At 43.1% G+C, this 24979-nt stretch overlaps 1 protein-coding gene across 2 annotated transcripts in view; it reads right to left on the bottom strand.

Annotated features, from left to right (window-relative positions):
* Window positions 1-24979, bottom strand: part of srrm3 (serine/arginine repetitive matrix 3) — a 71736-nt gene that overhangs the window by 8942 nt on the left and 37815 nt on the right. For both annotated transcript variants that reach the window (XR_003461453.1, XM_027273439.1), the window contains exons 3-10: window positions 17642-17743; window positions 9152-9253; window positions 8653-8733; window positions 8058-8126; window positions 5037-5072; window positions 4753-4803; window positions 4134-4241; window positions 2349-2511 (exon numbers count right to left, since the gene is read on the bottom strand). Coding sequence is in view for 1 of the 2 variants with exons in the window: in XM_027273439.1 (XP_027129240.1) it covers window positions 2349-2511; window positions 4134-4241; window positions 4753-4803; window positions 5037-5072; window positions 8058-8126; window positions 8653-8733; window positions 9152-9253; window positions 17642-17743 (712 nt within the window). In the remaining variant the exon portion in view is untranslated. The remainder of the gene's footprint in view (window positions 1-2348; window positions 2512-4133; window positions 4242-4752; window positions 4804-5036; window positions 5073-8057; window positions 8127-8652; window positions 8734-9151; window positions 9254-17641; window positions 17744-24979) is intronic.

Here is a 24979-nt window from a genome sequence, read left to right as displayed (position 1 = left end):
GTGCTTTTTATATAAATGAGACAGAAAGATTTGGGCATTTATTCATGGGTAAATACCACTTAAATTGATAAAGGAAAAAAAAAAAAAAGAAACAGTAATGAATGAAATAAAGCAGAGAGAGAGAAGAGAGAGAAGAGACCAGATAAGACCTCAGACACATGCAAGCTGGAGTAGAAGAGACATCAGTACTCTGCAGTGAGTGTTTGCAGCCCGTTTAGATGCTTATTCATCAGAGGGAGATTATTTTACAAGTGATCCCCGTGGTCTAACGGACGTCTTGTGTTTTATTCCAAAATAATAACTGTCATTCCTTCTGTAGCTCTAATCATCATATTTACAGTACAGGGAAAAAAAAGGTTGTTTCCGTGATAGCAGAGAGTGATTTAAAACTCCTCACGAGCCAAAACAAACAGAGCAGTTCCAAATTAAACAAGCAGAGAGGAGAATATATACAATTTATAATATGTTTGTGGACACTATGTGGTGCTGTTTTCAGCTGTAACCCCCTTTATTATTTAATAAGTGTGTCTTTAGGACACGGCTCGTGGCTATGGAAGCTTTAAATAAATGAAAACAAGTCAAACAAAGAGACAAATATACTGTGTTTACCTTTATATGTACGCATTTACTGTGTCATAATAAAATTATGAATGTATTTCAAAACAACAATTATTTAGCTTTTTATTATTGACTTTACGTTTATGTTCGACAGTCAGCAGTTGTCACAAATCAAACTAAATCTAAGTCGAGAGTGACCGAGCAGCCGGCTCACCAACGTCCATCACCTTATTAAAACTTCTAACAGCGTGTCGTGCGTTGTGTTGGCAGGTCTGTGCTGTCCTCTGAAAGGCAACACATTTTGTTCTGTACTGTCTCAGCAAAATGAAAAATACAAAAGTATTAATTAAACTTCCTGTGAAGCAAATAAAACATAAATATTTAGATGACTCATCATGGACAAATGAGCATGTGGGGTAGCTGGCAGAGGAATATCTGAGGAGGACGTCGCAAAAACTTGAGTACTTGGTTGAGGTATCGTTTATTCATTCATCTCTTATCCTCCTTATCCTAATCTAATGCATGTGAGGGAAGTGTGTGTGTGCAGAGGACAATTAAACACTGTCACTTTTGATTGATCCACTCAAATCTGTAGGATCTGATTTAAATTCCTTTCGTAACTAAACTCTGCCGACGTGATCCATTTCACATGGACATATGTCACATTACAGTGACTGAAGATGCTCTAACTGTTGCAGACAAATGTATGTATGCACATATGTTTTTTATTTAATTATGACACAGTGAATGCATAAAGAATATATATATTTATATATATAATATATATATATATATATATAAGAATATATATATATAGCACTGTATTGTGTTTCTTTTTGTTTCTTTGTTTGGTTTGTTTCATGGAGCATTTTAGCGTTTTAAATCTTCCGTACAGCCGAGCACAAACAGCTGTTCATAGCCACATTTTTTATAACAGTTCATTTCAGCATGCTTGGATTAAGACTTTCCATTAAGTAATTGGATTAGTCAGTTCAAGGAGGAATTGCAGATTGGTATCACATTAAAGCACCATCAGACGTCTGATTATGACTCTTGACTCAACGTTGGCTAATTAAGACTTTATCGGCAGTAAAACGTAGATATTATAATTGCAGATAGACACATTCTTCTTTGATATTTCTCCACGGGCATGAACCTCTGTGCGGGGGTGGGCAAATGTTTGAAGTAGACATACCTGTCCCTGGCTCAACTTTATTTTGTTTTTCTTATTCCTTAGTGGGCACCCGCTTGGAAGAAACGGCACATCTTTTTGCTCATTCATTTGGAAACACTGTGCGCCTGCATGGCTCATATTTCCATTCGAGGTGCAGGTATGCTAATGTTGTGTGCTTCGACTCAGAGGATGTATGCTTGCACAGAAACACTAGAACCTTTCTTGTCTTTGCTCCCTCCCCTCTGTTACCGGCAAACAACAGGAACAAACAAACAAAACAAAAAAAATCAAGATGGCAGAGGAGTCAAAGAGAGCCAGAATCAAAGCAGCAGGAGCGGCAAGTTGTACACACAGGAGTGTTTTTTTTTTATACACGTCAGAAATAATAATGTTAATAATAACTGGCCTACAACCTAAGAATAACTGATAAGAGAATGGAAAAAAAAATTCTTTCAATATCAAAAAGGAGATGAGAATTCATGTCAACCAAACACAAAAGAGCAAGATCAAACTCATTTGTAGAGACTGTGGTAGATACCGTTGGAGTGGGTAAGAGGGGGTAGGTTGGGGGGAGGGGAGGGGGGGGTGTGAGAGCAAAATAGAGGAGATTACATACATCGTGCCCTTTCTCGCCCTCGGAGTGGTTGAGTCTGCCGGCCTTGCCGTTGCGGCTTCGCTGGGTGTGGTCCCCGTTGTGCCACGCAGCGGGAGCATTGGGGCCCGGGGACATCGGGGTGCTGGACGCCTTTTGTCCGTCCATCTTGTGCTTGGAGTTCAGTCTGGAAGAGCAGAGCCACGAAGAAACGGACTAAGTTAAAGCACAGCACACCAGGGGAACACCTCGACTTCAGATAAAAGTTTTTTGACTTAAACTGTTTGAATTAAAGAGAGATCTTAAGTTGGTTAAGAGTACAGAGACAGGTGAACACACACCTGAAACGTGTTCTGGAGCAATTCTACTAATTATAATTGGTTATGATTAATCATTTCTCCATAACAGAGTGGTGACATTTATCCGAGCTGCAGAGAACACAAATAAAGCTGCATTGATTTTGTTTGCAATCACGATCATCCGCTCATCTTCATTGTCTGCACCTCTCGAACTAGGTCAGAGATCTCAGCACCTCTGGGAGTTTTTTTTAATTCAAACGGCGGCGTGAAAGATGCCCCTCACGTCATGGACGCGCCTTTCCTGAAACAGTTAAACCAGCCGGAGTAATATTGAGTTACTATGTAGCAAGAAGAGAGTGTTTTAAAAACATTTCAGGACATTATATTTGTGCGACAGTGTCACCGCTCTGAAGACTTTGGATTTGTTCTGTAACGCAGGTGAGAAAGTCTCTGCTGCGGGAAGTGTTCTCCTATTTCCTATTATTTCATCACTATTTCAATGTTTATATGAAATAGATTGTAATAATTTTAATAGCTGCTGGCCCTTTCTTTTTTTTATTTAAATGGCAGCTTTACAGAGTAGAGTATTGTTTTTTTTAGTTTTTTTTTAAAATAATGAACAATGGAGCAGGTGGAGGGTTCATCCTTGTTTCTGATTGGCTGCTCCTGCTCTGAGCATACATTACTTTATATTTATGTGATCGACTTCAAAAGAGGAATTCTGATTTTACACAACAAAGTCTGTTTACCTGTGCTGAGGAATAACACCGCATGTGTGGAGAAAAAAAAAAGTTGTTTTGTCGCCGTGTCATGTTAATTTAATGTCGGCATGTTGGAGTTCGCTCCTCATCGCTGCTCAAGGCTAACAACTCAAGGCTACATTAGTCACAACGGGCATAACACAACCAAATCTATCTGGTCTATCAGGCACCAAAGAAGGAGGATTTGTGGAATAAAAACAGACAATATCTCCGGTACTGCTGCATCGATTTCTGATCTTACTCTTTGTTCTTAGCAGCAGTGAGATGCTTGATGAATGTGTCTTGTTTTTTTCGCACTCTTTAGATCAATCCCTTCAAAGTTTGGCCCAGAAAGTTTAGTTAAATATATATCACAATGCCTAATACATCTTGAAATAATCAACTCAGCTCTGCTGCTGGCTTTGTTCACCCCTTTATGCTCTTATTTGCCCTAAAAAGGCACAAAGTTTTACAATTTAAACTCAAAAATACATTACATTTGGCCTTTTTAAGAGAAGATAAGATCCCCCAATAACAACAGTTTCACCACAAATGAAGTAGAGAGTGCATTGTGAGAGATCACAACCTCTTAATGTGAGGTTTATTATAAGACAGGCGACACGGAGCCCCATTTGTATCCTAATCTATCCCCCGAGGGCCGAGACTAAATGAGAGAGAGGCTGACACCGGGGCAACAATATGAGTGATGTGTGTTTCTACGTGTGTGTGTGTGTGTGTGTGTGTGTGTGTGTGTGTGTTGAGGTGTCTACCTGGCAGGAGATTTGGAGGTGCTCCGAGTGGAGGACAGGGAGGCGCTACGGGAGCTACAGCAGCTGCCTTGACGCTGTGAACTCCTGCTGGGTGTCTCACCAGGGGACCTGACGCATGACAAGAAATGGACGAACACACACCACACACACACACACACACACACACACACACACACACATAAAGCCATGTGTATGTACATACACACATCACAAAGGGAGGGACACACACACACACACACACACACACGCCACACAGCGAGCTCAGTAGTCTGTCTCACGATATGTGAAACAGTTCATGCACTGCCAAACACGTTCAATATATATTCTAATCAAGACGGGGTGAAATATATGTAAGTGTGTCGAGGAGATGTGCTTTACGCTCATTAACATTCTCTGTGAGTCTGAGTCTGAGATAATGGGTGTAAAGTACCAATATAAATTTATGAGAGACTGAACGTGATTCCTATTGCAGCCATTGTTTGTTTTACTGTGTGCAGAGGACAAACTGTGGCCCACTTCTTCTTACACACTGCGTACTGTTTACGTGCATGAAATGGTCCTGATAATGAATGTGGAGCTTCACTGTCATAAGCAGACGTACAGACTCGGTGCCTCTCACCTCTTTTTCTGTTTGTTCTTGTCTTTGTGTTTGTTCTTTGGGCTGCCCGATCTGAAACACACGTCATAGGTAAGATAATGAAGCCGTGTACTTCCGAAGCATGTAATAAGGAAAACTCAGTGCACCACTCACCCCATATGGATTGCATTGTGTTTTGAACAAACCGTATAATCAATAGGCAGGAATGGCAAATGACAACACACACAAGAAAACTCATTTGCTTTTGATGTGCGCCCGATCTTGTTAACACACACGGTGTCGTGATGCTCTGGTTTCATACACACCTGTATCTTCTCTTTTTCCTGGAGCCAGACGCGGATCTATAAAGATAAAGAAAAAAAAAGGGGGGGGTTAGGGTTAGCCGCAATCATTATAATGACGACTGCTACATCACATAGGATGAATAATTCATCTGCATGTATCCAGGGGCCTGTTCCAAGAAGCACATTTACAGACTGATCTGGTTAACTTTTCTATTTAAGATTTACCTTTTATTCAGAAAAGGTATTTTTACCATCGGTCCGTGCTCCACATTTGAAGGAGGGGTTGGGGGGTTCTGGGAATTACTAAAACCTGCTTCTTGAAATAAATTCTAGGACATCAGAGGTAGTTTTTTTTTTTTGGGGGCTGGAGGCTGGACCCAAAATCTAGTCTTTGCTGTCATTAGTCTGTGTGTGTGCCACATGTGTTTATGTCACCTCCAAAGGATATTGAAACTACAGAAAGTGTGCAAGTTCCCCCGTGCACATGAGAGTCATTTAGCAGCACTCATATAGGATACGATGTGTATGATACAATATAATACGATAGACTTTAATGATCCCACACTGGGAAGAAATTTATAGAAGAAACTCCTGAAGTCATGCTGGTGTTAAAGAGTCTGACAGCTGTTGGAGTACATGGTGGGAGTAGCAGTCTGTTGTTGAAGGAGCTGTTTGATGCAGGAGGTGAACTTCCTCCTCTCCCCAACTTCCTCTGTGGAGTTTAGAGGACAGTCCAGGACAGAGCTGGACCTCTTGACCAGTTTAAGTCTTTTTTCTGTCTGCATGCCACCACGGTGTCATAGAAAAGTTTTGACCAGTGGAGATGACTTTGACCCTTTTTAGTTCAGGACGTCTGTGTTGTGTTGACACATAAAGAGGCGCCATGTTCGCGTGACAGCAGCAGGAGGATCTATGTTGAATCTTAAATGACGTGCACGTGAGCTCCCTCCCTTGCTAACCAATCTGAATCATGCACGCTCATCCATATGTGAGCAGGCTTTTCCAGTTTCTATTCTAACAGGTGCCCGATGTCGCGCTTATTTTATTTTTTTCCATTTCATTCCTGGCTGTAGAAGACGAAGCAGGAATATTAAACCGAGGTTCAGTTTCCCTTTAACCGCCTACAGTAGCCTGTAACGATGGGGAGGCTGGCCATTCCTCAGTCATCAGCGTTCGACCGACACATCACCTCCAATATCACTTTCACCCTCATTGCAGTTTCCATGGTGATTAGTCAGGCCGGTCTGCGAGAGCTGTTGGTATTTTCCTGAAGAGCCCTACATCTCCTCTGCTGTTTTACACACCTACAGCATGCAGCGGAGTGGGAGGGAGTGCCGGCACAAAGTGTGACGGTTCTCGGAAAGGGGAGTAATAAAGCTGTCACAGTAATGTATGTGGCTGATATGTGACTCAGAGCTGTGGGCCCATGTTTCCCATGGACTACTGTATAGTGGTGTTATTCTGCAGAGCTCATTATTCTCCTCTTCTCCGGACGTGGATAGTATATGTTGTTTTTAAGTTGTAGATTGCAAACAAGCAGGACGACTTCAAAGTAATCTCCTCTCTCAATGCACACCTTAAAAACTGGCATTGACAGAGGCTGGCCACTCTGGGGAGGAACCCTGTGCTCCCCCCGCCTCATTTATACATTATTCATATATCAACAGTACCTGCAATGCAGAGCAGCTTTGGTGCGTGGCTGCGAGGGAGGTGTGTGTGTGTGTGTGTGTGTGGGTGAGGAGAGAGGACTTTGGATGTGCGTGGATGGATGGGAGGCGGGAAACAAGAGCGGGGCAGTGCAGTGATGCTCAGCTCTTTGGTGAGAGGCTCATTTTTCTTGTGTTTCTTGCGCCCCCGTACAGGCCGGGTTATTAGAGCAACACATTTAGCCTCACAGCGGCGCACGGCGAGAGAGAAACTGGAGGAGGAGGACACTCTGCGATTGGTTATTGTCATTATGATATCCCAGGGCATCGCACAAGTGTCTCGTGATGAGCTCTTTCTTCCTTTCTTCTTATTGTCTTTCCTCTCTTCCTTTCATCGTTTATGTTTCCTCGCTTTCTTTTTCTACCCGTCTGACTCCAATATTTCTTCCCTTCCTTCCTCCTTCTATTTTCTTCCTTTGCTCGCTTCCAATTAGTTTTTTTCTTTCTTCTCTTCTTTAAATCACGTCTTTATTGCTTTCTTTTTTTTACTTCCTGTCTTCCCTCAATCCCTTTACCTTCCATCTAGTCTTTTCTCCATCCCTTCGCTGTCATGTTTTTCCTTCTTCCTTTCCTTTTTTCTTCGTCTTTCCTCCTTTCCATTTTCACTGCTCTTTTCTAACTTATCTCTTCCTTCTCTTTCTTTTTCTTTATGTCTTTCTCCCTTATTTCTTTGCTTCCCTTCACTCTCATCTTCCTTGAATCATGTCTTTTTTGCTTTCCTTCCTGTCCGTCTTTTTTTTGTTTTCACCTTCTTTTTTCTTCCCATCTTTCTTCCTTTCTTGCTTCCTATCTCGTTTCTCTCTTTCCTTTTCCTTCTGCTCCCCTTCCTTCCCTTATTCCCTTTCCTTTCCTTCTAGTCTTTCCTGCTTCCTTTTCTTTTTCTTGTCTTTCCTTCTTTCCTCTTTCTTCCCATCTTAGCCTTTCCTCTCTCCCTTCCTTTTTTCTTCTGGTCTTTCCTCTTTCCCCCTTTCACTTCCCTCTTCTTCCTATCTTAATCTCCACTCCATCCCTTTCTGTCTCTTTAATTCCTTCCCTTCCTTTTCATCTTGTCTTTTTCTCTTCTGTTTTGATCTTCCTTTTTCCTCCCATCTTTCTTCCTTTCTTGCTTCCGATCTCACTCCTCCCGTCTGTTTTCTTCCAGCCACTCTTCTTTGAATCGTGTCTTTACTTCCGTCTGCCCTCCTTTCCTCTCTCCCTTCCTTCCTTTTCACGTCTTATCTTCACTTCACACTCGTCTCTTTGAGAGCGACTGTTGACAATCTCTTGAAAAGTCAGAGTCTTGTTCCTGTGATGACATGTCTCTGATGGCACACACTCACAGTTTGTACACACTCACCTGTCTCGCTTGTGTTTCTTCCCACTCTTTTTCTTCTTCTCTCTGTGAGTGGGTGAGGAGCTGCCAAACCTTTTGATGGAGAGAGAGAGAGATGAGAAACATTTGCATGCCGTGAGAGAAATGAGCCTCAGATTTCCGTTGAATTGGGGCTTTTTCACTCATCATTTTGTGATATAACATTAAACCTCAGATGGGGTCATTGTTGGCAAAGGTGTCATCCTATAATAGCCTCAGCTGATTATTCTCACAGAGGCTATGTCTTTGTCACCGGCTCTATTCATGCCTCTGCCTTTCTCTTCTCATCCTCTTTCCTCTTTAGTGCCAATGCACATTTCCTGTCTCTCTCTGTCTCTTTCTTTTTTGCTGACCTTGTCAAAAGAAAGTGGAAGATGAGACTTCTGCTAATGACCCTCTCGCCACCATCCCAGTATCTGACGGCTCGTTCGCAATATTCACGCCAAAATAATTGGAATCCCACTTCACAAAACCACAGTGTAATTATTCTGTCAACGTGGCAAAAAATAAAGGCAAAGGAAAAAAAAAAGGGGAGAAAAATCGAAAGCACTTCATCAGTGAAAAAGCTGTTTCCACTCACCGACTCCTTCGGCGGCCAGATTTCTTCTTCTTCCTTTTCTTTGGACGAGGGGATGGAGAGCTGCTTGATTTCCTCTTCACTCTGAATTGGCCACAGAGCAAGAGAACGAGAGGGACAAGCGGGATCAAGAGCAAGGTCGAGAGTTGGAAAGGCAGAAATAATTCACAAGTGATTGTTATTATAAGAATTTTCTTTTTCGCTTGTTTTCCGATTATAGTTATTTGCTGTTATATCGATAACAAGGTGATTCAGGGTCTGTTTTCTCATTTCCGTAATTCATTCCAGCCGTTAAACACAATATTCATGTGATATATCTTACAGTGGAAACAGGAAATTACACTTAATATTTTCTTTAACACAAGCAGAGAGAACTGTCTGTGGATATTATCACAGGAAACATGCACAGGCCTTGTGACGGAGGTAACAGCTGGACAGTTTAAAAGGGTCAGTGCTGGTCAATGTGTCACTATTATACAGTGAGTGTTAATATGTGCTTCACCTGTTGTCGCTGTGGTAATCGTGGTCATAGTCTCCATCTTCATAGCCAACCAGTTCAGGATCCTCTCCGTACTCGTCAGGCTGATAGTGCAGGTGGTTGACCCTGAAATCATAAGAGGGTCACAGGGTCATAATTGTGCTGTGTGTGTGTGTGTGTGTAGGTGTAACACATCTGTGGATGTATGGTCAAAAACAAGCGCCGATATAGCGCCTTTCTAGTCAAGCACTCATGGTGCTTTTACACATCACATTCATCCATTCATACACCGACGCATTGGCTACCATGCAAGGTGTCGATTGCTCATCTGCTGAGTCATTCGCACACATTCAGGAACAATTTGGGGTTTGATATTGTTATAAAAATTTGGGTTACACTGCTATTTAGATGTTTTTAACTTATACAATGTTTGTTCCTATTTATTACATGTCTTGAGGGCACTTCTCTTTATTGCTGTAATACTAAGACTGGCAGGGTATGAATAGAGGAATTCCAGAATAAAATGGGGCCAGGGACAGGTCAGAGAGGTGACATCAAGATTGGGGACATACTGGCTACTCATTAGGGGATATGTTGAAGAAAGTTGTTTAAATGCATTATATGCAAATTGTCTGTTAACAACTTACAGGGGTTGACACAGCCCATCTTCAGGAAAATGTATAAGAACCAACTGCCAGAGCTCCTCAGGGAGCCTTTTTCTCTGTAACCCCTTTAGTGTGTTGCACTGTGAAACGCTCCTCTTGTACAAGAATAATAAATTCAACTTAAACTTTAAAGTTTTGAATCCGATCCTCCTTATTTAAGGGTTTTTCTTTAAAATTCCCATAACAGGTATCTTGCCGAGGGACACTTCAACATGCAGACTAGATAAGCCGGAATCGAACCACATTTAATCTTCTGATTAGTGGTCGACCTGCTCTACCTCCAGGGCCACAGCTGCTCATATTTACCGCGCTACGTCGGCTGGCAGCGATAAAAAAAACACAAAAAAAAACATAACATAAACAAACCATCTTGGTCTGTATGCCTTAGGTTTGTTTTATTAAAAGAATTGTGCATACTAAGTTGAACATTTGACAGCTCAACTTGTCTTAACACTAGTAAAAGACTTTTATGAGAATGTTTTTTTGAAACTGCTGTTACCTTCGCCTCTGTGAGCTTTGCAGTGCAGTGAGTGTAGTTAAGGTGTGTGGCAAAACTCTCTGAATGACCTAAACAGTCTTTACGAGACTAAGACCCCGATGAAGAAGAAGGCCCAGTCACTCCCTGAACTCCTGGTTTGTGTTACTACCATCAGGCCGCAGATATGATCCACCAAAATGCAGGACTAAAATATAAAAACTCTTTTCTTCCTGCTGCCATAGGCCTTCTCAACACCTCAATGAGAAATGTATTGTTCATTTACAGGTTGTTTGTTATTTACTAGGTTTGTGTTGTTCTGCTGCTGCACCACCTTGGGGATAATAAAGATACCTTGAACCTAGTTGAGAGGAAACCACACAATATTTCATCCTGCTGGTGGTGCTAGAGGGCCGGTCAGGGGATCACTAAAGATGTATCCTCTGGAGACACAAATTTCATGACATTTTTCAAAGTGGTGGACTGACCTTGGCAGAGCAACGCCGGCAGCTAAAAAAGTAATTTCCTATGTGCCTACCTGCCCATCTGGCACCTAACTTGGGTAAATAATCGGCTGAATAAACAAAAACAAAAGGCGAATATATCAAATTTTCATAGCCAAACACTAAACCTTTTCTGTGACACCAGTTCTGTACTGACATTTGTAATCTTCTCTCACCCCAGCAGTGAGAATACCATCATCATTTCTCTCGCTCTTGCAGGATCAATTTGCAGGATTCATATCTTCCCACCGGTCTTCTCACACATACTGCATTGTATATACAAACAGATGGCAGAAACCCCCTCCTTAATCCTCCCTGCCCCACGACCCCCTTCCCTCTTATGTGGCCTCCTCTGATCCACCAGATCTGACCTTGCAGGCTCCGTGTGGACTAAAGAAGGACATAAAAACACAGTACTCTGATTATTTCCCTCTTATACAGCTCTATCTCTTTGACCTTGTCACATCCCGGTATTGTTACAAACCCAGCAGGGTCAGGCTCTGAGCGCTTCTACACACATACATGTAGCTGTATGTTTTTGAAGTATATGCAGAGGTCATTTGGATTAAAGTGCCGATGACAGAGACATAACCTCGATGACTAACCATGCAGCCACGATTAGTAAGAGAGATATGAAAACAGGCAGGAGTAATGGGACGAAAAGGGCGAAGAGACACGAAGAGAAGTTGACAAAGCAAACGATAGTGCATCTCTAGTAAGATCGTACACATGGGGCGCACATTCAGAGCAAATATCTGATTAAATTATTATTCCGATCAAGAGGGGCGGTAAAAAAAAAAGACAAAATAAGTAGTGTAGAAGGTCTGGAAGGAGAGAGTGTGTAGAGGATTTGCAAAGGGTGCAGGCCTGACAGTTAGTTAGGAAGAGACAAGACAACGGATCCCTTAATTGGCTGAGCACCACTGGGCACAGCGGGGGATGCCAAGTACCAGCAAAATAAACTTCACAATGACAGCCCTTCCTGTACACATACGCAGAGAAGCTCAACGTACACACACACACACCCACACACACACACAGACACACTGCAACGCTCACTCTGATAAATATAAACCTGCATTACAAAAATCATGTTCGTTCGAACTCGAGCAACAAAAACAACAAGCCTCGGCAAACACGATGGAGCGAGGGAAGAAGTAAACAAATGTTAAGGCGGTGTGGGTGTGACACAGTCGAGTAGTAATTTTAACCTTGACAAAGTTGGGTTGGAAACTGAGTTAATATAGACTACATGGTGTTTCACATGCAAAAAAGAGAGAATAACAAAAGGGACACATCCTATACAGTTGCGTATATACAAGGGCTCCTTTTTAACCTGCCATCCTCGCCCCAAATCCTGTAATAACACAGGGGCGAAGGGGTTGTTTGGTTTGTATGTTAATGTAGTCTGCCTGCCTCATTGATCCTTTATCTAACTGAGGTCTGTGCAAGTGAGAATCCCTCTGAAATATCAGTAGCCGAACCGTGTTGTTTATTGATAAATCCATGATGATGAAGTAGCAGACAGATTTGGAACTGTGCCTTTTTCCTCTCCGTTTAGTCTGGGAAAATATATGCTTAAAATATTCAGTTCTGTACTATATTGTCGCCTATGTGCTATACTATAAGAGTGAGTGCCGGGAGTATCCCTATAAATCTTTCTGTGTTCATTTAGCAGCTTCCGTGCTGCTGAAATACCCCCAGACCATGCCACCTCCTTGATAAATTATTCTAGGGGAGACATGACTACAGATAGAGTTTTTGCCATAGGCTTGAGGCCATCCCCTCCGTTAAACATGAACAAATCATGGCTGTCTATACTGTTTATGCCTCCCCTCTGACAGGTGGAGGTTATGGCTGCAGCCTGCAGACACTACTCAGGGTATATAAAAATACAGCAAACTCAGCTGTGTGTGTGTTTTGTGGTTTTTATAGTCAATATTCTTCTAAAAGACGCGAGAACTGAATAACAAATAGATAAATATGAAATGCTGCAGTACAGGACACTGTCCAAATGTGGTTTGAAGTGAGGTGTGTTAATAACACGGCACTCTACACGCTATTTCTTTTTATTAGACGATAATTCATTTGGAAAGCATGATGTGACAAGTTAATGTCTTATTTTTTACACTGATGTTAATATGTAAAATGCCAGAAATGGCACTGATATAGAGAGCCAGAGTGAAGACAGAAACAAGTTCCAAGTTCTGATCCAATAGTAAATGCATTCATGTAAAATAAATAAGATTGAGGCGAGAATTTAAAGAGAAAACTTTAAATTGTTAGTATGGACAAAAACTTTTATCAAGTGAGAGCCACAATTACAGACCATTATTATTAAGTATTTCATTAGAAAAATGAGAAATAACTCTAATGTACGATATTTTGTGTACAATTAAAAAAAACAGAAAACTACTGTAAAAGTTATCTTCCCTAAATTTGTATTTTGTACAATAATAATAGTAATTTGTCTGTACAAAATTGAGAAGTAACTGTAATTTTCTATTTCTGGCATTATACTTAAGATAACAGTTTGGTTGTTAATTTACAGATAATGTCAGTTTTCTATAGAATTTAAAAAAAAAACAGAAAAGTTTGAGCTATTTTCCATAAATGTATGATTTTTTACAGTGTGCTGATCACTAAAAATAGATCCTTGGAACAGAGACTCACTCTGTTGTGGCTCACTTCACATGTTTAGATGAGGATGGTAGTTCTTTGAAGAAGATAAAATATATGATTATTATATCTAATATTGTTATTTTTAGGGTCACACTGCATCCATGCACTTACAACATTTGTTGAATTTAAATTTAGGCCTTTCACAAACAAAACGTTTCATTGTTGCCGTCACTCTTTGTGCCTTTTTCATACGACTCGTGTCCAGCAAATGAAGCACACTGCCAAAAAGAGCAATTAACAACAATGGAAACTATCTAGTGGTCCCTATGCTTAGTCATTAGTGATAAATCAACTAATTCCCCATCCTGTCTCTAATCACTTAATTGATGCCACGCTCCAATATGCCGGAGACATCTGTCCAGCCTGGCTGTGATCAACACAGCGTCCCTGTTAGGCAGATGAGCGAGTGTCCCTGTGTTTAATAGTGCCCTGGTGAGGCAAGAGACTTCCTAATTCAGCCGCTGTCCCTGGGACCTGGCTGTGATGGACTGCGGCCAATGCCCTCCTCAGGGCTGCGGCACAAAGTAGTGCAGCTCATTCATATCCCGGCTCAGACAGCCACTCTACCACCGAAGGCCCGGATATATTTCTATTGCTGCAGAGAGTTATAGTTTGTTATTCTGGGAGGAGGGAGGTGGAGGTTGAATTGATTACTCCTCAGAATGAGGGAGGGGGCAGATCTAGTGGCTGCTTTATGGTGGTCATATTAAAATGAAAGATTGACCCGGGCTGGAGGTTTAAGCCGAGCTGATCAATTCTGTGATTATGTGGAAAAAAACCTTGATGTTCTGGCTGCACCCAGATTAGATATCTGCACAACAGTTGAGTAGTAGGTGCATTTTTTATTGAAATTAAATATCTGTTATTCCTAACAAAGAAACGCCGGCCTCGGGCGTTTCATCAGATCTGAAGCCCACGGTCAGTTTCCCCATTGATCCTGCTCAGATCAGACAGTCCCGGTGTGTAAGCCCGTGAGGCTTTACATCAGGCATTCCTTCTCTCGACCTGTGTTTCCCATCCATTCTGCAGGAAATCAATGTGGCACGTCGGTAAACAGAGTTATGAGCTAGCACATCCATGCTTACTGCTGGCTGTTTATAGCTAGTGTGTGAGTATTAAGCTACAGCTGAAGGGCCCAGCCTGTCAATAGTTATAGTCCCTGTGGAAAAGATAGCATCTGAATAAAACCTCCCAGCTGAGCAAACTCAAACACACTGAAGGCAGCAGCGTATACGAGGCCGTGACAAAGCCTCCAATCGCTTAGGAAACCGAAATATGTCTAAACTATCTTAATCTATATGTACATTCATGCTTTCTTTAAGATGTGTGGCATTAAATTACAATGAGATGCTTTAGTTCCTGTGTTTCCTTTGTTTCTTTGTCTGTGTCTTTGTGCCTGTGTGTTCTCTACCTGTTTGTCTGTCACGTTTCATGGTTTCGGTATTTGTATCTTTTCTGTTTTTGACCCTGCTCTTTGCTTTTTGTGTTTTTTCCTGGATATCCAGCTGCTTTTGGTTATTAAAGTTAGTTTTTGTTTACCCACACCTGCCTGCATTTGGGTCCTTTTCCTGTAACCTCTCCTCTTCTTATGGCGCATGTCGCATAAATACCTTTCATATTTTAATCAAATTGAAATCAAAATCTTTATTTTCAGGGAGTCTACAGTCATGTCAGCGGCTCTGTGATATGCTAACATGCAATGTTACTAACATTTGCTATGCACAAATTAGGGAATGTTATATGTTGTGCAGGTAAAAATAAAATGCAATTTTGTCCTGATGGTCAACAGATGACTAAAGTTATTACAGCTCATCATGTGCACACAATTTCATGTCAAACCATCCAATATTATATTAGAGACATTTCACTGAAGCAACCAATAATAAGAGACCACAAACACATGCATACATGCATACTGCTGGTTGTTTACCACAGGAACTATGTGTGTGTGTGTTTGTGTAAAAGCCTTGGAAAGTGTTTATCGGGAGTCTGGGGATGAAAACCTTGCAAATTACAACCATCTTCAATTTTCCACATCAAGGCCTTTCTGCAGAGAGAAAGTTGCAGAATCTCAGTCGAGCCCTGACATCCCAAATTGACCTGACGCAGGAGTGCCATGAGATTGAACTAATGCGAAAAAAGCAAAACAAACAAAACTTCTCTGCATCTTCATAGTTTACTTTAATGTTTGTTATGCTACAGTGTGTAACCGTCTTCTATAACTCTCTCCTCCTCCTCATCCTCCTCCTCATCCTCATTGCAGTCTGGTCCAATGTCAGACACCGGCTGAGGTGCAGAGGAGGGAGCATCATTAGTCTAGTCTGCGAGACAGGAAGCATCAGCATCATTACCAGTCATTAGTTCACAGGCAGCGGGTCACGTCACCATCACGCTGCCTCATTCAATCATTCACACACACTCACACACACACACACAGTGTACGATGGACTGACTCAGGACGGCCACCACGCCTACATCCTGCTGTTGCTGTTTCTCTTTGTGAGCGAGCCTGTGTCTCTCTCTGTGATCTGGACGAAGACGCTCAGTCATTTATTTTGATTCCTTTAATTCCATCTTCGCTTGCCTCAGATGAGACCCTCTCCCTCCCACCTCGCGCTCAAAGCCGGAGCGAGGCTGAGCACTAAACAAATTGACAATTATCATGCCAATCTTTGCCTCATTGGCTTCCAGCAGAGTTTAGAATAGATTTTAAAATGCTGCTGATTATTTTCAGAGCACCAGGGTTTAACCATTCCCTGTGTGTTCAGACAGAGGCGTTATCATTCAAACGCAGAGGATTTAAATTAAAATTTATTGCACTTTCGCAATTAAGGCCCATATTCTTAGAAACCGATTGCCTGAAGAGATTTTTAGACTGGCAGGCCATTTCTCATAACCTCTTAAAATAAATTCTTCTGGCATTTGATATTTACCGCTGTCCAGTTTTATTAGATTTGAATTCATTTTGTAATTAATTTGCCATCGACGACATGAAACCCTTTGAGTCATATATAATAGATTAGCTGAAAAAGGATGTAGAGCAGAGTAGGGAGGTAAGAGGAGGTATGGTGAATCACCATCCACGCACATTATACGAATAAATTATCCAGTCTCACACAGATAATGTGCTCCAAATTCACATTTTTTGCAGTAATACGTTTCTCGCAGGTATTCGCAGGTATATATTTTATTCCCTAACTGTCATCATGAAGCTTGGCATTTTTCGTTTACACTTCAAACAAATTATATTTTCATTCGAGCGTCCTCGCATTGCATCACAACCTTCAGTTTTTAAGGAAAGCCATGCAATATAGCCCCGTGCATTTCAGCCTAACCTCCTGTTGTATTTTCACTCAGACAATTAAAAGTTATTTAGACTTTTTTCTTTTCTTATTTTTCTTTTTCTTCTTCTTATTATCTAATACTGCTCTTAATCTATACAATGAGATTAAATATCTTGGTCATTATATAGTAGATAATCTACCAGATAAAGACATTCACAGACAGTGTTGTCAGCTGTACGCACATGTAAGTTCGGCATGTGTTCAGAGACTGTGAAGGTGGCTTTGTTTACCCCTCCACCTGTGGTGTTTCTACATGACAGATGTGCAGGCTGCCTGTTTCACAAAGCAGAATTATTGTTGCATATTGATCTTACTGATCATCCAGATTGTGGAGCCACTGGCACTCAAGTTTGTTGCATATTAAAGTCCGTGTAAAGTAAGAATAAATGTGTTCTGAGTTTGCTATGGTTGAAAATAACGAGTTTATGAAATTAGGTGTCAAAATCAGGTAAAAATAAGCAGTATTCCCAGCAGAAGATGACATAACTAACTTTGAAACACACTCTATCTCTCTGCTCAGGGTGGCCTCAGCGTGTCATCGAGCCACCCTTTAGGACCGCCCACAAAATCCTGGACTCCTTAATAACTCCTTAATAAAGATAAGAATTAATAGTTAAAATAATACTTTTGTGTATATAAAGTCATTCAAATCAGCTCCACCATTACTTCAACTCCAACTTTTACTTGTAACACTGCTTTTTCTTTTTTTTGCTTAACTGAGAGATCTGATAATTTTTTTCCACCGCTGCTGAATAAAGATATATTTGTGACATGAAGAAACACAGATATGGCTTTGCATTAATACACCCATCAGAGACAGATTAAAGCGATGCTCAGTAACTTACACCGGTTGTGTGTGTGAGCCCTCTCTGGTGATAACACCCTCCTTGTCCATCAGCATTTGTCTGAACGTGCTCACTTTCTGCCGAATCTCTTCCTCCGTGTACCTGAGGATGGATATAAAGACACAGCAGTTAATACAGGCTCCCTCTTGCACACACATACATGCACATATGAATCTATAATCTGCAGTTTTGACTGCTTGGCTGAGCAGCTTTTAATACCAGCATTGAATGCAGCGGGGGCGCTGACCAGGCTAATTGTCATCTGTCATAACTGCCAGATGCCCGTGTAGGAGCCGTGTCGTCCCCCGCTATCGCACAGAGTCCGAACAAATGGCAAAGAGCGTCTTCTGACCGTGCACTAACTAAAAATGACACTCGGCCAAATGATGTATATTCGGATGACTCACTTTCACTCTCTCCCGACCCCGGCGGGTTTCTTGCTCAGGCCAGGCCTGCATGTCATGTTTTATTCTGCGAGCACTGAGTTGAGAGTAACCGTGGGGCAGCGTGTGGAGCTTTCCACAGAGAGAATACTGCAGGCCGCTGCAGCAACACATGAAAGAAATCACTGTCCGTGTCTTATTGTATTTTCTAATTGAGAACATCCAGCCTTTTTTTTTTCCATTTCAGGTATCTTGTAGCTGTCAGGAGGTGCAACGAGAGAGCATCGGTGTTTACTTTCATTTCACTGTAATCTTATTTGGTGCAGCAGATAATGAATAAATCAAAACACTCCTAAAATATTTCATACATACAGCTACAGTAACAGCGCCTGACCGCAGGCCTGCCACTGTGAGAATGTATCCACTGACAGCTCTGTGAGGGAGACAGTAATAACTCAACCAGCCTGTCTGAACAAGCATGAGAGAATAAAGCAGCTCTGCCCTGTGCTAGTCTTAAAAAAAAAAAAGGACAATGCAGGTCCGCGGATTTGACAGCACGTGGCTCTTTTCAATGCGCTGCACGCCGAGCCGAACTCCTGGTGTGTTCGCACCATCTTCGCGCCATCTCCACATTCTGCTCCGGCACTGATAATGGAATGTAATGAGCTACAGAGGCAGAGGGACATGGAGGGAGAGAGAGAGGGATGAGGACGGAGGAGGGGGACGGAGGAGAGAATTAATAAAGCTGTGAAAGTGTGGCCAGGAGCCAGACATCGCTGAGTTAGACTGACTGGAAGCCTCAGCCATTAATAATATACTGTAGTGTTCATATCAAGTTCAACAACAAGAGCGTGTTGTGAGGGCTGCCCAGGATACAGCAGCGTGTTCAAGATGGAGCTTGACTAATTATCCACAGTTAAATATGGCCTCCGTTCACAGTGAACTGGTGACACAAAGAAAAAGAAGAAGACGAAGAAGACGAAGCCTCGGATCTCTTTGAGTCTCGACGCGCTGACGTGACGTGAGCTTATTGGGGTAAGCGATAACATCTGAAACGTGAGCTCCTCTCGCAATAACCAAAGTGCAGAAGGACTGTCTGTCACGAAGCACTCTCACTTGGCAACAGTTTCTCTCTTTGTGTCTCTTAAAGGAGCAGTTCGACATTTTATGCCCCCATAAGAAGATTGATACCTGTCTGTAAGTTAAATATGACAGCAAGGATAGCAAGGATAATATCTTTTTTATTAATTAAACGAAAAAAAATACAAGCATTAATTAGGCAACTCTGCTTCTTAAGAGGTGCTGGGTGGCAGACAGTCAGAGCCAGGCTGGCTCCCTCCCCCTGTTTTCAGCCTTGAAGTCATGCTAAGTTTACCAGCTGCTCGCTGTAGCTTCATATTTAGAGCACAGACATGAGTTGATCAATCAATCTCATCATTGCTCCATTTACGGTGATCCAAAACACAAGTTTTATAACTAAGACCACACCTTTAACTCACAGCTCAGGTACTTAAACACACCTTATCCGTTTACTCCATCTTTGACTACCTCCAAATCCTCTTTTTCTCCATCTCTCTCCCTTTTCTCTCTTTCATTCAAACACAGATGCTAATCCGTAGAGCGATGAAGCGACAGAGTCTCAACTCCCTCCTGGTTCCCTCCCATCTTCCCACCGCCGGCCAAAACTCCGAACTCCTTCATCCATCCACCTACAACCCCTGATTTCATCATTCACCCCTCCATCCCTCAACTCTCATCCCTTACCCTTTAATCCACCTACCCTTCATCTCTCATCCCTCTGACCCTTCATCCCTCATGCCCTTCCCTCAATCCCTCAATCCCTCCTGCAGCACTAAAGCTAAATCCATATTGGTGTGGCCTTTGTTAGTGAATTATAAGATGGATAAGACACTCCTGACACCTCCAGAATTGGCCTGAGAATCATCATGTTTTCAGATTTTCTCCTGTATCACAGTGATCCGGTGACATTTGTCGGTACCTCCATGTGTGCACTGCAAACAGGAACTGCTAAAAACCGATTCAGCACACTTTTAACGGTGCTAATTTGCCGAAATGTAAACAAATAAATGGAGCTCAAGTTGTAACCCCGAGCTGACTCACTGATCCATGACAGCACACTTCCAGAGTCAGACTGCTCTGGCATTACGATTTCTCTTAATTGGAACTAAAGGACTTGAACCCGCATGAAAAACAGCCCCGGATCAGAGGCACAGCGCGCTGACACACACGCTCCTGGCCATGCAGTTTATTTACCTGTTTAATAGGTGATAACATCTGACATGTGAGCTCTGCTGGCAATAAGTTAAAGTGCAGGGGAGTGATGCATCCATCACTCAGTGCTAAAACACACACCTGGCAACAGATTCGGTTAGTTTTAGACTCATGGTGGGACTAATTCTACAAACTGGATTGTAAATTAACCAGTGGCTCATTTCAGGCGTGGAAATAGCATAAGTCTAGTGGAGGAGTGTTTGCTTTTCTCAGATTAAATATAGCAGCCGACACCATGTATTCTGGACAGAAAGAAGAAAGAAGAAAAGTGCAAAGAATGAGATTAGGAGAAGTGTGATGGAGAGACGAAATAGCTGGAGGATGGCCAAACGGAGGAGAAGCCAGCCGGTGTGACAGCACCATCAGGTCCTGCTGTACGGCAATCTCTCAGCCCAGCGGCTGTCAACTCAGCACAATGGAGGCCACAAACACACGCTTTATATTCATGGATTTCAATGCACAGTGCAGCAGCCATCACACTATGTTAGCTGCGGCCCGGCGACTCTACAGCGCTTCACTCCATGGTTGTGCTCTCAACCTTGCGGATCGAAGAAGGGCCCGTACAATAGGTAAAAGGGTGAGAGAGTGAATGAACAAACACAAGCAGTGGCTGCAGGGCTTTCTCCTTTGGCATTGTGGAGAAGATGTTAAGGGTGTTAGCTGCCTGCAGCCATCTCTGATGACGCTCGAGCCAAAGCAAGAAAAGCGGGGTCAGTGAACTTGTGAAGCTTAAACCTCCGTCGACACATGACCTACTGAATCTCCTCTCTCTCTCCCATTACAAAGCTTGATTCTGCGATTCAGCATAAACCACCAAGGTTGAGTTTACTAACCAAACTCAGAGAGAGTGTGCCTAGCAGTGGTGTTTCTTCAACAAAGAGCCTGAAGGTTTTTAGGCTAGGAGAATCCCCCTTGCAGCACCTGAATGCCTGCAGGAAACCGGTGAGTGGAGGGCAGGTTCACCTGCGGAGATGAAAGTCTACGGACAAAGGAAGGCTAAAGATGATGAAACCTTTGCATTGCAGGCAAAAATACAGCGTGAGCTGTAAATAGTAAGCATGAGAGTGTGTGTGTAAATGGTTCCATATTGGAAGCAAACACATCTCTCCCCTGCACATTTAATTAGCACTTCTTGCAGCTGTAAAGGTAGCTGCTTTCAGCCTAACACACCATCTGTTCTGCCCGGACACAGCGAAGAGAAGGGGGCTGATTGGAGCGGTCACTCGCGGCGAGGCTGGGTAACACTGAATTCAGAATTGAAATTAATGCTAAACTGAGCATGGCACTTTGTGTATTTTCAATTTTGTGTGTGTGTGTGTGTGTGTGTGTCTAAGAGGTGGGGCTGTTCAAAGGTAGCCAGGTGGAGCAAAACGAAAACCATTTAGCTCAGGCCTGTTGCCTACAGCATGCAAAGTCCCAGTGATCTGGGGCGGAGAAAGACATCGATCATGTCGGTGGGGGCTTCCCGCAACCCCCAGCCATGAAAAATCACCACGATTAAAGAACTTGATTGGAGTAATTAGACAGCTCCGAGCACCCACAGATTCCCCCCATTAACTCAAGATCCTGGAAAATGAATAGTTGTGACCCGGAGACCATCCTTACGCTGATAGTCATCGATTTGATGAGGACGTGCCTGCGTGTGTGTGTGTGTGTTTGTCAGTGATGTCTCTTGACGTCTGAAGAGCCTTTTTTCCCTCCACAAGTCGTCCCCAGGCGCTGCTACACACCTATATGGAGCTCTGCAGCCATCAATCCCGCTGCAAAGAGTACAGACGCAAAGTGATGCCAATGTAGTTAGTAAGATTGAACGGAGCTTTGGACGTGGGAGGGCGAACGCGAACGCCCCAACATTTCTATTTCAGGGGGGGCAGAATTAAAACGACCTGCAGAGCGCTGCGGTAAAATAGTTTAACTCTCGAGTGGAGAGGATTTTCAATTGATGCTCTCTGCAGTCATAGATTTTCTGGTTGGATAACAGATAGTGGACAGGGCCGACAGAAAGAGTAGCAAAGAGAGACTACACCTTTCTCTCACTATATAAAGCTGCTCTTTTCACCTCCCCCACAGCCCAAGCAGATCAATGGTTGGGAGCTATTGCTACTCTCTGATTGCTCATCTTCTCTAAGACCTCCTGTAACAAGCTGTTTTGTCTAGCGTGGTGGACCTGCTATATTGGCTTGGGAGCCCCTCGAGTGACAATGTAGAAAATGGCTCATTCTCACTGAGATGCTTCCCCCCCACCCCTCGAAATTTCTTATCGTCTTATGACGCAGGCTTTGCAGGAAAAACCTCCATCACACAGAGACGGTGGCCTCAGAGACTCTTAATAAGACTCACATCTCCTGCAATGTGTCAGTGTAGGTGTTATTAAAAGGAATACCACAGCAGCAGTGGCTGAAACGCAGCAATTTAACTCCCAACTACTACAATTAACTTCCCGTCCTTGCTGTCTCAATTTACCGCTCTGTCTTGAAATTAATTTGCTCGCCCTCATGTACATGTACAAACACAAATTCAGCTACACTTCTCTGTTTTACGTCGTCTCCTTTTGTGCTTTGTGCCGGGGATCCACCTCTCCACTCGACTTTAAAACCAACAGACATTCATTTTTCAAATACGCACGTGTGCATCGAATTTTTGCGCTTGGTGAAGCAGAACGAGCGATATCGGTGCATGCATAAGAAAGGCCCTCGCACACACTTTTTGTGTTACGGGTGTGGACAGTATGGTCTCCTCTTCATTGCTTAACTTGTGCGGCTGCAGCTGCGTGTATGTACGGGCTTTATGTGTTTTAAAGGCAGCCTGCAGATTAGAGTGAGTGAGGCCCTGCGAAGAGAGCTCATTAGAGCGCTGGGGGAAAAAAAGGCTTAGACACCGCAGGAGTTCAAATCATGCACAATGATTATGCCTCAATTAACGTGGGAAAAACACCCTGGAAATAGAATCTGGACATTTGCATTTGAGCTTTACGTGGACGATGTTATCATACGGTGGCCAAACTTCAATGTCAATGCAGTGTCGTCTCATGGTGCTGCTCCTCAAAGAGCTACTCTAACAGATCATGCCTCAAAAAGCCCCCGACGTATGTAACCTCCAGCATATCTAATACACATAAAAGGGCAATGTTCAGCTGGTGGAGCTCTCGCTTGCAGCAGTGAACGGGGGATGCTGTCAGGCCTTGAATAGCTAAATGAACAGACTCCTTTAATTGCTGAGCCCGTCTAATTGGCTCCCAGGGTGAGGCCACCATCACTCATGACAGACTATTTATCCTGGTCTTATCTCTGGAGGAGAGCATGGCTGGACTGGGGAGAGGAGTGGGGGTTGCATAAAGGGGAGGAGGGGAGTGTCTGCCATGCTGACAGAGTTAGAGAAGGAGGGCAGGCGTCCAAACCTGCCCCCAAGCCTAATCCTTCACCGAGGCCTCAGTCAGGACGGCGACTCGGGGGTGACGTAGAGGCTGAGCCCGCTGGCTTTAAATCCACAACAAATGAAAACAGACTCCAGTCACCATTTTAATTGTGTCTAATGCTTGGCATTGCTCTCCCTCTCTATCCCTGTGTTTCATCCCCCCTCGCTCTATCCCTTAATCCTGCACACATGCACACACACTCTCTCATTTAAAGAGGAACATTAGAAATTGGAGAGGCAAGGGGGGGGTGAGTCGCGCCGTGCCAAGCTGGCAAATGAGATTCTCCTCTTTATTATAGCTTAACAAGATGACTCGAGTCCGTCCAGAGCTTTAACACTCAGCTGTTCGGTCGCCGTCCTTCGAATGGGAAGGCCGTGCCCGTGCAGTCTGACGAGGGAGCAGAGCCGGTTAGTGTTAGAGTGTCCGGTCTTCTTGTAGTGTGCCAAGCTTCAGGAGCAACCATGTCTACTGGAGGCCAGAAGATGAGCAGACCTTGACAGACGGTCACAGCACACACGCTTACCTCCAATAATTTTTTTCTTTTTTGTTAAAGTCCAGCAGTTTTCCTTTCAGCTACATCAATCTGTTGTCGCTCCGACATTACCCTGCAGTCTTAATGAGGCCCCGCCGCCTGACAAGCTCAGTCACGCTTAGAGAAGGAGGGACGGGGTAGAGGAAAGGGAAGTCTAATCCATCTCCACCTTCTCGGAAAGCCCAATAAGGAAGCATCGATTTATACTAAACTAAATCAAATTTGTCATCTCTCATATCGAGCCTTGACCATAAAAAACAACAACCCCTCACTAATTAGCCTGCCCCTTTTTTTTTTTCAATTAAACCACCCACCCCTCATACATCAATGATTATCTGGGTTTCTATAAATGACGAATGTGATGTGAAGAAAATATCACAAAGTATCAGTGGGAAGGCAAATTTTCTCCGTAGCAACACAGGATCACAGAGCTCATCGTTAATTACAGTCTCAGCTATAGCCTGGAGTTTGCCTGCGAGCTGTGGGTATTCAAGCAGCAGAGTGTGTGTGTGTGTGTGTGTGTGTGTGTGTGTGCGTGTGTGCGGCTCAGACTAAACCCTTCCTAACTTTGCGCCGGAGGACACATATCATGCTAATGAAACAGACGACGCTGTGCTGCGATGCTGATTGTCTCCATAGCAACCTTTGCTAATAACTACCTACCACTTGAAGATGGGGCCATTAATACAAAGTTCGAAATGCTGACTGCAAAATGT

This window comes from Larimichthys crocea, chromosome XXII (genome assembly GCF_000972845.2).
Source record: "Larimichthys crocea isolate SSNF chromosome XXII, L_crocea_2.0, whole genome shotgun sequence".
Classification (NCBI taxonomy): domain Eukaryota; kingdom Metazoa; phylum Chordata; class Actinopteri; family Sciaenidae; genus Larimichthys; species Larimichthys crocea.
The sequence above is the reverse complement of the archived record's forward strand: the minus strand, read 5'-3'. Positions and strand labels throughout refer to the sequence as shown.